This window comes from Bos indicus, chromosome 25 (assembly GCF_029378745.1).
Source record: "Bos indicus isolate NIAB-ARS_2022 breed Sahiwal x Tharparkar chromosome 25, NIAB-ARS_B.indTharparkar_mat_pri_1.0, whole genome shotgun sequence".
Taxonomy (NCBI): Eukaryota; Metazoa; Chordata; class Mammalia; order Artiodactyla; family Bovidae; genus Bos; species Bos indicus.
Window position 1 is genome coordinate 2,409,714 of NC_091784.1, and position 12,388 is coordinate 2,422,101.

Here is a 12,388-nt window from a genome sequence, read left to right on the forward strand (position 1 = left end):
ACTGCACGTCAGCACACACACGACACTGGACACGAGCCGCGAGAGGAGGCTTCCTCTAGAGGTACTGGGGAGGGGCAGGGAGGGGGTGGTGATGCCAGGTGTCCGTTTGCAGGGGCAGGAAAAGGGGGAGTGCCCACCCCAATGGGGGCCTTGTTCTGGGAACCCAACCAGGGCGTGCTGGCTTGGCCGGGGCCAGTGGGGGCAGCTCCTCCTGCGGTGTCGTGTGGGGGCTTCACACGGCAACTGTAGGGGCGCCCATGAAAAGGTCGGCGACAACACGCGGTCTGCAAGCAGAGCTCCCGGGAATAAACACTTTCTAAATTTCTCTTATAAATATGCATTAGAACATTTGATAACACAAGCAAAGCGCTCTGCAATTAATTTAAAATTAAACGGAGGCAGAACTTCCTGCAGTCCTGGCCGGAGAGTCAGCCGGCACAACTGAGTGCCCGGGAGGCCCCGCAGCCGCTAGTCCCGCGGCATCTTGAACTGGTCCTTCTCTTTGCGGATGGCCCTCATGGTGGCCACAGGCTCCGTCTCGCCCGCGTGCTGCTGCACCGTCTTCTCCCTGCGAAGCCAAGCGCCAGGCTGCAGGCTGCACCCAGACCCACGGCCCCACCACCCCTCCCAGAGGCGCCAGGGGAGAAGAGGGCCTGCAGGCGGCGGCAGCCAGTGGACAGCCTGGGCGTTCGCCTCTGCGGGAAATGCGCTGGCCGAGCCAGCTCCGCTGTGACCCAGTGACGCCCGCTCCACACTGGCGTCCGGCACCGCCCAGCACGTGGAGGCACCCCAGGCACAAGTCTCATCACCTCCCAATCACGACCCAGGGTCAGAAAGGACCCACACCCTCTCCAGGGCACCAAGAACAGTGCTCACTTTAAGAAATAGCATCTGCTTCACTGGCCGCCCTCTAAGGAGAGTCGGGGGCGTGGACCCTGCCCGGCGTGCTGCGCAGCAGGGACGCCCGCGCCCTCACCTCACTCGCATGAATGGGTTGTAGGTGAACTCCTCGGCGATGGTGGATGGCACCGTGGGCTCCCCGATGCTGTACTTCTCCTGCAAGACAAGCGGGTTGCTTTAGTGCGGAAGCTTCTAAAGGGGACAGCTGAGCAAGCCTTCACACGTCGTCCACCTGAGAAGATCCAGTGAGCACATGGTCAGCGTGAACACAGGCCCTTCCCTGCCCGTGGAGAGGGGCACGAGCGCTCCGGCCGCCACCACGACCCACCACGACCCAGAGGTGCAGGGGGACAGGGGGCTTTCTGTCATTAATACAAAGCTTATGTTTTATATGACGGAAGTCACAACCAGCAAAAAGCCAGGAAACAGAAAGCACAGCCCCACCCCAAGGACAGCACGTGGTTCGTGAGCACCTCACTGCCAAGAACGGTGGGGCAGCCAGTTCCCAGGAACCCTCCCTGGGGTGACACCCCCCAGAGGGCGGCTGTCATCACAGGGTGCTCAGACAGCTCGCCACCTCCACTCAGGACGCCTTCGCTCCTGATCAACACTGACCAGGGCAGATGGAGAGAAGATGCAGACGGGGACGTCTGGCCAACTGTTCACTGCTATAGAGACGCCTACAGGAAGAAGGTCAGAGTTAATAGCTGAGGGTCTCCACCCGCCCCGCAGCCCCTGCCCTTCTACTGCTGGGCTCACCCTGAGGGCCACAGGGCCCAGGAGTGGAGAGCCGCTGTCAACAGCTGTGCTCAGGCTTCCTGACCATCAGGAGCCCTCATTCCCAAGGGTCCCACTCCCACCCACACTGTGAGCAGTGGCATCAGGACGCCTTCAGGGGCTTCCCTGGTGGTCCAGGGGCTGAGTCCATACTCCCAATGCAGGGGGCCTGGGTTTGATCCTTGGTCAGGGAACTAGATCCCACATGCTGCGATGAAAGATCCCTCCAGCAGCAACTAAGACCCAGTACAGCCACATAAAAGAGGGGAGGATCACTACAGATCTAGCAGATATTGGAGGGGGTGGATTAGGTCATACTGATCTAAAAGTTAAAACTATAAAGCTTCCAAAATAAAACAGGAGATTTTTTTTTTTTTTGACCTTGGCAAAGCAAAACTTTCTTAGATGGGAGATAAAAAGTATGAACTACAAAAGAAAACACGCTGTACATCATCAAAATTTAATGTAAAAGAATTTGCTTGCTCTGGAAAAGACAGTATTGATAAAATTAAAGGCAAGTCACAGAATGAGAAACTTCACAATACATGTATCTGAAAAATAACTTGTATCTAGAATAAACTTTAAAAAAAAAACTATTATTCAACAAGAAGACAATCAAGTTTTTTAAATGGGGAGAAAATCTCAATAAACACTAAACAAAATGACCAATAAGCACATGGAAAGATGGTCAAAATTATTATGCACTAAGGAAATTAAATTAAATTTATTAAATTAAATGCAAATTATTAAAGTTATTAAATTATTATAATAAATTGTTAAATTTATTAGATTAAATGCAAATTAAAGCCACAATGAAACACTACTGCCTGCCCATGAAGATGGCTAAAATGAGAAGATCGACACACGTGGAGCACCCAGAGTGCTCCTGTTTCACTGGTGGGGATAAAAAACAACACAGCCACGTGTCACACAAAGACCTGCACAGAGACGTTCACAGCAACTTTACTCACAACAGGCAGTAACTAGAAAACGTCTACTGACAGGTGATGCATAAGCAAACTGTGGTATGGTCGAACAAAGGAAAACCACTCAGCAATGAAAAGGAATGAACTGATACAGGCAGCAACATGAGTGAATCTCAAAATTATTCTGCTTGGTAAAAAAAAAAAAAAAAAAGATATGAGTACACTGTATAGTTCATTTATATGAAATTCTAGAAAACGTGAACTAAGTTCTAATGGCATCCTGGAGCAAGGCAGAGAAAACGAGACAGGAAGCTTTGGGGGTGGAGATGTTCTAGGTCTTAAACATAGGGGGAGTCATTTAATCTGTCAAAATTCACTCAGTTCATTTTAAACGGATGCAATTTCTTACATTTGAACTAAACTTCAACAAACTTGAAAATAAAAAGGGAAACTAAAAACTGTCAGTAAGTTTGAAAACCTTGATGAAATTCCTTGAAAGACACTAGTTGCTAACAAAACTGACTCAAGAAAAGATAGCCCAGAAGAAAATCTGACAGCCCTACACAAATTAAAAACATCAATTCATAACAAAAAAATCTTTCCACAAAAAAGAATTCAGTGTCCAGAAGACTTCATTAGTGAATCCTAACAAACACTAAAGGAAGAAATAATAACAACCGCAGAAACACTCAGTAAACAGCAGGAGGCGCTGCCAACTCTTCTTTTTTGTGGCCAGCGCCACCCTCACATTAAGACCAAAGACACGACAAAAAAATAGAACTACGGACCAACATCTCTTAAGAACACAGACACAAAAATAGACACCACCATGACTAAGGTTTGTCCAGAAAGCAAGGTTGGTGTAGCATTTGAAACCAACTGATACACTTCTCCACATTAATAAGAGTAAGGGAGAAAAAAAATACATGATTACATAATAGATGAAGAACAATCATTTGACAAAATTCAACGTCTACTCATGACAAAGCTCTCAGAAAACCAGGGATGTATGTGAACTTCAACTTGATAAACATACTTTAAAAGAACTCACAACTAAAGCAATTAGCTTCATGGTGAAACTGAATCTTTCCCCCTAAGACTGGGAACGAGCCAAAGGTGTCCACTCTCACCATGTCTACTTAACATTGTCCAAGAGAGCTTAGCCAGTGCAATAAGGCAAAATAATAATGAAATATATTGGAAAAGAAGAAACAACACTATCTTAATGTTGATGGCATGATTGTGTGCTAAGGAATCTATGAAAAAGATGCTAGACTGAGGCAAGCAAAGTCACAAGGACACAAGATCAAAATACAAAAATCAATATTTCTAAAGACTCGATAATCATTTCCAATAAAATCCATACACATGAACTGTTTCGGAACACATCTGACAATGTGTACGAGACCTTTCATCTGAGAATTACAGAAAATGCCTGCAGGACAATACGTGACCGTGGGACGAGCCACGGGGCACGCTGGGGGCCAAGGCAGAAATAATGCCTTTCAGACAAGCAGCCTCCAAGGTGCTTTCCCCGAGCGGACAGGGGCCGGCACCTGCTGCTGCGGCCTCCCCTGGCTGCTGGCTGATAAGGATCCCAGGCCCAGCCCAGACCCTTGAGTCAGAAAGGATCTCAGGGAGACAGCCCAGGCTCTGGCTCCACGTTGGGCTGGAACCCACCTGGTCTGCTGCCGCCTGCTGTCCCAGGGAGCCCTTTCCACCTGCTCTGGAGCCAATACTGCGAGCGCTGTGCTCCCGGGAAGCGGCCTCACGGCACCCAGCCCACAGGACCCTCCGCCTGCAGCCCGCTCACCTTGGCCCAGGCCAGTTTCTCCCGGACGGCAGTGTTGTCGGGCTCCACGTGGCGAGCAAACTTCAGGTTGTTGATGGTGTATTCATGGCCACAGTACACTCTCTGAGGACAGAGCCAAACCCGCCAGCTCTGAGGAGGCTTGTGAACCCACCCTCCAGCCCCTCAGAGGTGGCGTGAGGGGCCTGGGCCCGTCTGGGGGCAGCACCCGTGAGACGTCCCTCAAGGTAAGCGCACGTCCTGTGTGTGTCGTGCCTGACCCTTTGCGACCCCATGGACTGCAGCCCACCAGGCTCCTCTGTCCATAGGATTCTCCAGGCAAGGATTCTGGAGTGGGTAAGCCATTCCATCTCCATGGGATTTTCCCAACCCAAGGACTGAACCCACATCTCCTGCATTGCAGGTGTGTATGTTAAATGACAATAAAAAGTACATTCAAGGAAAAAAACATGCTTCCAGAAGCAATGCTTCTACTGTCCCGCTCCTCCCAATGCAGGAAGGCTTGAGAGACCCCGGGTGGGGAGCTGGCCCGAGGGCTCAGCAGGAGGTGAGGGTCTTGCTGCCACTGGCGAGCAGACAGGACACTGCCTACCGTGTCTGCAGGGAGCCGGCCCAGGACCTCGAGCAGGGCTTTGTACATCTCATCCGCTGTCCCTTCATAGAACTTCCCGCAGCCGGCCACAAACAAGGTGTCACCTGCGAGGCAGGACAGCGTGGAGCTGGAGGGCTGCTGGCCGCGCACGCCCCCATTAGGGCCGCTGCTCAGCTCCACAGCCAGGCTCCTCACTGCCCCCTGCGCTGACCCAGCCACAGCCCCAGACCTGCCCCCCACCCGACAGGGCCCAGGGCCCCCCTGAGTCTCGGTGCCACCCTCTCCATATCTTTAACCTCCCGCCGCACTGACTGGCCCCACCAGGCCCCAAGCAGCTGCTCAGACGCAAGCCCGGCTGCTCCCCTCACTGCCCATTCCTATCAGCCCTGGCTCTCAGACCACCCGCCAAACCCAAGTTTTTCCCCACCTGCCCAGCAGCCCCTCCCAGGCCAGGCCATCTTGTGATCCGTAAATTCTGACAGCCAGCACCATCCTGCCAAACGCCCACCATCTCACCAGCCCCGCCTGGACCCTCCAGGGACCCCTCATACAGGACCACAGCTCCCAGGGGCCCTGCAGATGGGACTGAAGCCCAGCCTGGAGGGGACACTCTGCCCAGTGCCCACCAGGGCTGCCTGGCCCCTGGGTGTGTTTGTGCCGAGGCCCAGGCTCTACCCCGAGCGCTGGGGCCCACACAGGGCCAGCACAGTCTGCCTGGCAGGACACGCTCTCTGCTCTGCTCAGAGGTTTACAAAAAATGCCAGGCTCCGCAGCTCACACCTGAGCACTCTACACTCACCTGTGAACACAGCGGGCGGCTCGGGACTGTTGGGCTTGGTCACAAAGTAACAGATGTGTCCGGAAGTGTGACACGGCGTCGACAGGCACTTGACATGGAGAGACCCCACCTGAAACACAGTGCACACCAGCCTGTGTCCCTGCGTGTGAGGGCCTGTCTGCAGGCCCACAGGTTCTCCCAGACCCCGCCAGCCCCCCGGCGCGAGCTGCCATCAAGGGCGATGGGGCTTCCCCAGCCGCGGCTCCACCCCGTGAGGGTGGGACTTGCTGGTGACCACGGGACCCAGGCCTGGAGGTGCAGGGACCCCCGTGAGCCGGTGCTTGCTGGTGTGCCCAACCAGAGGGCTGACCCTGTTGTTTCCTCAAAGCCAGGCCAAGTCTGCACCAGGCGTCTTGTGGGGAAGAAGGTTTTCTCTTAGTTGCTTGGCCTATTGTTCCCTTATCCACCTCCACCCCAGCCCCAGTCTTTACCTCAGAAACGTTCTAACCTACCCGAAACTGAACTGATGTTTCTGTGTGCCCTCTACCTGGGTCACCAAGTGCTAACAGGTCCACTGTGTGGCAGCTGCTGCCCACACACGTCCTGACACGCTGCCCAGACGCCCCAGCTGCCTCTCCTGAGCCAAGGCCACCCTCCCATATAACCTCACTGTGGTCCCCTCCGGAGAAATCCACCCCTGATGTGAAAGAGGATTCCACAGTCTGTATTTCCGTGTCCCCGGGCGTCTCAAGGGCTTCCCTGGTGGCTCAGTCAGTAAGGAATCTGCCTGTGAGGCAGGAGACCCGGGTTCGATCCCTGGGTCAGGAAGATCCCCTGGAGGAGGAAATGGCAACCCACTCTGGTATTCTTGCCTGGAGAAGTCCATGGACAGAGGAGCCTGGTGGGCCACAGTCAATGGGGTCACAAAGAGTCGGACACGACTGAGCGACTGAACCACCAGGCGCCTCAAAGCCACACCTCTGGCTTCTCCCTCGGCCAGTCACCATCTGCACACTGACCTGCGCGCCAGACTCTCGGCAGAGGGACTGTGCAGGCCAGGCAGGCCCTGGAGTGCGTCCGTCTGTGTGCAGGCTGGGCTGTCTCCACAGCTGAGCCCTCAGTGCCCCTCTGGGTCCCAGGGGCGAGCCAGGGGACCGCCAGGAGGCAGCGGGCACAGGGTCTGGAGCCCAGCAGGACCACACCTGAGCCCTGCTGTCGGTCCCTCCTCACCTGCAGTGTGGACAGGTGTGTGACCTTGTGAGTCAGGGCCCCAATCCGGTCATCACCCCCGTACACCTTCAACCCAGGTTCCAGCTTGACCAGCTTCTCGTTCCCGCCAGCGTGGTCCCTGGAGGTCAGAAAGGGGAAGCTGGGGCTGCTGCTGATACACAGGGGGTGTGCCCACTTCCACGCCGTGACCAAATGGAGTTTTTATTTTGCCCAGTTATGTTTCTCTGAAGCAGAAAAGCATCTTCCTGTTCTTGTCCATCATTTGGTTCTGCTGAGAAGAACGTCCTCAGACACCCCGTCCCCATGAGAGGCCCCTGCCATGCCCCGCCGTGCTGCTGCTGAAGCTTCTGGAGCAGATGGAGCAAACTGCATGCCCTGAATGACTCCTGTGCTCCCGGCTCCCAGGCTTCAGGCACACCAGAGTCACCTGGGGTCTGGGAACAGCGAGGCCTGACCCCCAGCCACACGCGCTGATGCCCTGGGCACCCTGAGGCCCTGGGCCTGGGGCACGCCCTGCAGGCCGAGTTTGAAAAGCCGTCAGGTGACTCTGATTCACAGCCCAGACGGGCCCACTCTGAGCAGACCTAAACCACCACCACCCAGCTGCCAGGGGCGGTGTCACCAAGGGACAGGCCAGTTCAGAACGACCTCCCCAGGAGGCTCAATGGTGCAGCCAGCAGCAAGGCGCCCCCTGGACACGCACACAGGAGCTCCCTACACTGCCCAGTTCAAGAGAAGAGCTCCATGCCACGGGCTTGCTGGGGGAGAAACACACCAGGACAAGCCCTGTGGGGCCCTGAATGCAGGGCAGGGCTGGGGTGTCCTGCGCCTGAAGATTAGCCTTTCCAGGCTGAGGCGGGGGCTTTCCAATCACCAGGGCACACCTGCTCCTCACTACACACTCACCCACAGGCCCGGCAACAGCGGGGCTCTGAGATAAGAGCAGGCCGCCCTCGGCCCTCCTTGTGGGGCTGATACACGCAGGCCGAGCCAACCGTGAAGCACACTCAGTGCTGACCTGGGAAACGCCACCTGTAAGTGGCAAGGTGGGACGGGCCACACCCTGCAGCTCAGTTTGGGTCCTGGTTTAGTTTGTAAGGCACCCCAATGTGGGAAAAGCCACGTGTGACGCAGGGGTTTCTCAGTGCAAGAAAGTCACACTGGGAGAAGTCGGGAGGCGGAGGCCCCGCAGCCCACAGAGGCCACACCGGGCAGAGATCCCAAGAGCAGCCACAGGGCACCCAGGAGCCACCGCAGGCCTGAGCCCCTAAATCAGGAAGTAATGCCTGAGGCCCCGGAAGCTGAGCCACCCCAAAGGTCTGCAGTTACATCAACCAACAAGTCTCCAACATTTAACAGCCTCTGGCCAACCGCGTCCACACGACACTCCCACAGATGTTGGAAGGCCTCCCTTTACCCTGGGACACGCCCCGAGCTCGGCAAAGCGCCACAGGAGCAGGTTCAAAGATGCTCGCTGCCCTTGGGCAGTTATTTGGAAAAGAATATTCAGAGCCAAGTAAAGATTTTTTTCCTAGCTTTGAAGAGCCTCAAAAGTTTCAACAGGGCCCTGGGCAGGCACTTCTAGGCCTAAGACCCAAACATCAGAGCTTTTTCCATCCTTTAGCTTTCAAGTATCTAAAAAATCACAAACTCTTCAAAAATGACAGCTTGATTTTCAAAAACACTAACGTCTAGACCAGTTTACTCTCCAATATCGAGGCCAGCTTCCCACCACACAAGCTCAAGAGCTTGCAAAGATGTTGCTAGAGGCCCACTCACGGCCCCAGGACCCTGGTGTGAGCCTCTGCCCTCAGGGCCCCCGAGTCACCAGGCCTGAGGGACGCGGGGCAGCAGCGCAGAGGCAGGTGCCTGGAAGCCCCGTCAGAGGCCCGCTGGGGCTGACCTGCAGCTCACAGTCACAGAGGGGAGAAAGGCTGCCAGGCCCCCCCGGGGGTCCCCCAGGAACCTGCACACCCCGGCCAGCCCACCCGGTGGACGCTCCTCCTCGGGGCATGTGCAACACAGCTGCGAGCCCCAGGGGCCCTGCTGGCACACAGGAGGCTGGGCCCCGGAGCACTCACCAGTGGTGGTGGGTGGTGAGCACTGTGGTCAGCTTCACGCCATGCTTCCTCGCCGTTTCCACCACCTGCAACCAAACAGGCGGCAGCTCACAGGCTGGTCACGCCCCGGCCCAGGCCCATGCATCAGCCTGCGGGCAGGGGTGCCCAGGGAGCTGGCCCACCCACCCAGACTCCAGGAGGGCAGGGCGACAAGGAGGCCTTTTCTTTTGTGATCCGTGGGGCACGACCTCTCCAAGCCCCTCCAGCCAAGACCACCCCCTGAAGGCAGTGCCAAGGGGCACAAAGCCTGGAGGAGGTGGTGGCGCTGGAAGGGCCGCTGCCTCTCCTGCCCAGGTTCTCTGCACACAGGAGCCCTTCCTCTCCACACCAAAGCCTTTGGTGGCCTCCAGCCCCTCACTGTTCCTTTGCCCTGATAACTGAATGGCGGGACACTAGTTCCTTTTTCAAAAACCAAATGGGTTAATTTCTGTTTAGCTTTGGCCGGGTTGCAAGGGCCCTGGGTTATCAAACTCATCAGGAGATGGAAAAGGGGCACTGGGCCTGGCCTCCCACCTTCTGGGGCTGCACCGGATCCACAATGGCCGCCTCCTTGGTGTCCTCATCAATGAGCAGGTACATGTAATTGTCGGTCAGAGCGGGCAGTAACTCCACCTTCATGGTGCCCTGATCCACGGTCAAGCTCTTCCTTAAACCCAAGTGGTGGAGGCTTCCCAGCAGGGCTGGACCTGAAGACAAAGTGCAGTTCCAGTCAGCGTCCACACGAGGCCATGCTGGGCCGAGACTTCAAAGCCAGCACTTAGCCCCGCAGGACAGGCATCCGCAGAAGCAAGATCCTAGGGACGCAATGTGCAGAGCCTCGACATGAGAGGTTTTCTAAGTTTTCTTAGAAAAGAGGATACCCTCATTAACCACATCCATGAGGAGAATACAGAACACAGCTCATGTTCATATTCGTGGAAATTGGCTTTTTCACACTTAGGGTCCCTCTTTTCTTTCTCGAGGGCTCTAAAAGGACACGACAGCCAGTGTAACTGCAATTCAAACCTCTGTGAGAGGCGCCTACAGTCAGCTCTGGGGTTCTTCACACCTGACTCGGAGAAAGACCACAAAGAAGGAAACCCAGAGTGAAAGCGCCAGGCGGGCTCTTCTTCCCCTCTGCAAGCTAAGGGAGCCCAAGTCCCCTGCAGCGACTCAGAGCCCTTCTCAGGTCACGCACCAGAGAAGGAAAGCAGATTCACTCTCGAATGGCAGGGACTTGAAATCTGGATGATGCATAAAACCCCTCCAGCACAGCCTGAGATATGGGAGAGCTGGCCACATCTGTTTGAGATTCAAGTGTGCAGGACACAGAACCACTGTCCAACTGAGGCAAAGGAGGCAGCCAGGGTGGGCTGGGAGCGACCACAGGGCAAAAGCATCCTGTGCCCCAGACACAGGGGCCAAAATACTTTCCACAACGAAACCCCTATTTAGTCTGGTAGGTGCTAGGATGGGGCCTCTCCAGGAAAGGGATCCAGAAAGTGGGCAGCATCGACACACTGGCTGACTGACAGACAGACTGACTGGCTGACTGACAGGACACCTCTGATGCAGAGTTCGCAGTCATCTGCCATGCCCAGGGAACTGCCTGAACTTCAGCGTTAAGGGACACAGGTGTGACAACCAGTTGGGCTTTATCCAGGCCCTTCTCCTCAGGCTCGGCAAGAAAACCTATTTTTCTACAATTGGGTTTCTGGGCTATGCCACCTGCTCTCAGCCCCAGTATCCAGAATCTGAACCCCAGGAGGACTACAAAGCAGAGTCAGGGCCGAGTCTTGAGACACATGGCGTCCGGCTTCTCTGGACCTGGGAAGCTCCTTCCTCACCACAGCAGAGGGCTGAGCCCCCCTCTGAATGAGGCAGCCACACTCCTGCTGATCCCCTCCAGTCCCATTTCCACCACCTGTCTGCCTCCCAACACAGAAACTCAGCTGACCCTTTAACGGGTCCCTACGTGGAAAAACCCAGCTCTTTGCTTAGATATGGTGGCACACCACGCACTCCAGACACCCTCTGCTCTGGGTGAGGTCAGGACACGGCCAAGGAGGGCTTCCACCTGCTCCTTCTCCCCACCCAGGGCCCCGTGGTCACTCGGCTCACTGCTCCAAAATCTCAGCTTAACCTACCACCCCTGTTGCTACATCAGCCTGATAAGGTATCAGGAAATAAAAGGCGATTTCAAAATCAAGGTCAAAATATTTTAAGCAAGCAAGAGGCAATTGGGTGAAAATCGAATCTGACAGCTGTCCGATCAGGGCCCAGGAGGTCAGGCTGTCCAACGCCTCCCGTTTTAGAGGCCGGGATAGGAGAACTAGGGAGGGCAAGGGTCCAGCAACTCGCCGGCCACAGTTCACGTGAAAAGCCGGGATCCACTTCGTGGAGCACACACAGCACGCACGCCGTGCGTATTCAGACACGGGTGCATCGCCCCAGGGCTTCACAAGTGCCGGGCTTGCATGGGCTGGGGCGGGGCGGGGGGCGCGGCTGCGTGTGGGGGAGCCCTCGACCCCCGCAGTCCGGGAGGACGGGGGGGCGCTCGCTGGCTGCCAGGCAGACCCCGGGAAAGCAGGGGTCCCGAGACGGGGCCCCCCGAGCGCCCCCGCAACACATTTCCTTACCTAGCACAAATCCGTTAGCACCCCCCAGCTGACAAGTTACCCCACTCTGTCTTCAGCCCTCTCAAAGTCTGACTCAACTGCTGGGTAGCCTTTGCTCGACCCCAATAGGCCTGCCCGCCGGCGTCAGCGAGGGCTTACAATCCTGTGTCAATAAAAAACATCGTCAGCCACGGCAGCCCCGCCTGTGCGGGCCCCGCACTGGACCGCCTCGGGGAGCGCGACCGGCCCAACCGCCGTTAGCCCGGCTACGACGCCGGCCGGGCGGCTCGCCTCGCCTCCGCGGGCCGGCTGCCCTGTCCCAGGGCCCTGACAGGCCAGCCCCTGGGCGCCCGGGCCTTCCCGGCCCCGCGTCAGCCCCGCCCCGGCCCACCTACCCAGGCCGAGACGAGCGCAGACGGCTCCCAGCTCTGCGACGCTCCAGCGGCCGAGCAGCCCGCGGCCCAGCACCATGACCGGGGCGGCGGGCAGGCGGCGGCGGGGGCTGCGGCGCGAGGGGCGGGCTGCACCCGCAGGCGTCTACACACCGCGGCCAATCAGCGCCTGCCGCCCCGCCCCCAGCCAGTCAGCGCCCGCGTCCCAGCCTGTGCCCGCCGCCCGCCCCTCCCCCCGGCCAATCAGCGCCCGCGTCCCAGCCCGT

The 12,388-nt window shown here is 56.7% G+C and overlaps 1 protein-coding gene across 2 annotated transcripts; it reads right to left on the reverse strand.

Moving 5' to 3' along the window:
* Positions 1 to 306: 306 nt before the first annotated feature.
* HAGH (hydroxyacylglutathione hydrolase) lies at positions 307 to 12,279 on the reverse strand. 2 transcript variants are annotated; one of them, XM_019988123.2, is made up of 9 exons: positions 12,126 to 12,279; positions 9,647 to 9,819; positions 9,095 to 9,159; positions 7,014 to 7,131; positions 5,805 to 5,913; positions 5,006 to 5,109; positions 4,417 to 4,518; positions 977 to 1,056; positions 307 to 568 (listed from the first exon to the last, which is right to left on the reverse strand). In XM_019988123.2, the coding sequence occupies exons 1-9, from the start codon at positions 12,199 to 12,201 to the stop codon at positions 469 to 471; spliced, it is 927 nt and encodes a 308-aa protein (XP_019843682.1). In that variant the 5' UTR covers positions 12,202 to 12,279; the 3' UTR covers positions 307 to 468. The 2 variants fall into 2 exon arrangements, with proteins under 2 accessions (XP_019843682.1, XP_019843683.1); XM_019988124.2 differs by lacking the exon at positions 12,126 to 12,279 and adding an exon at positions 11,752 to 11,893.
* Between the last annotated feature and the right edge of the window lie 109 nt (positions 12,280 to 12,388).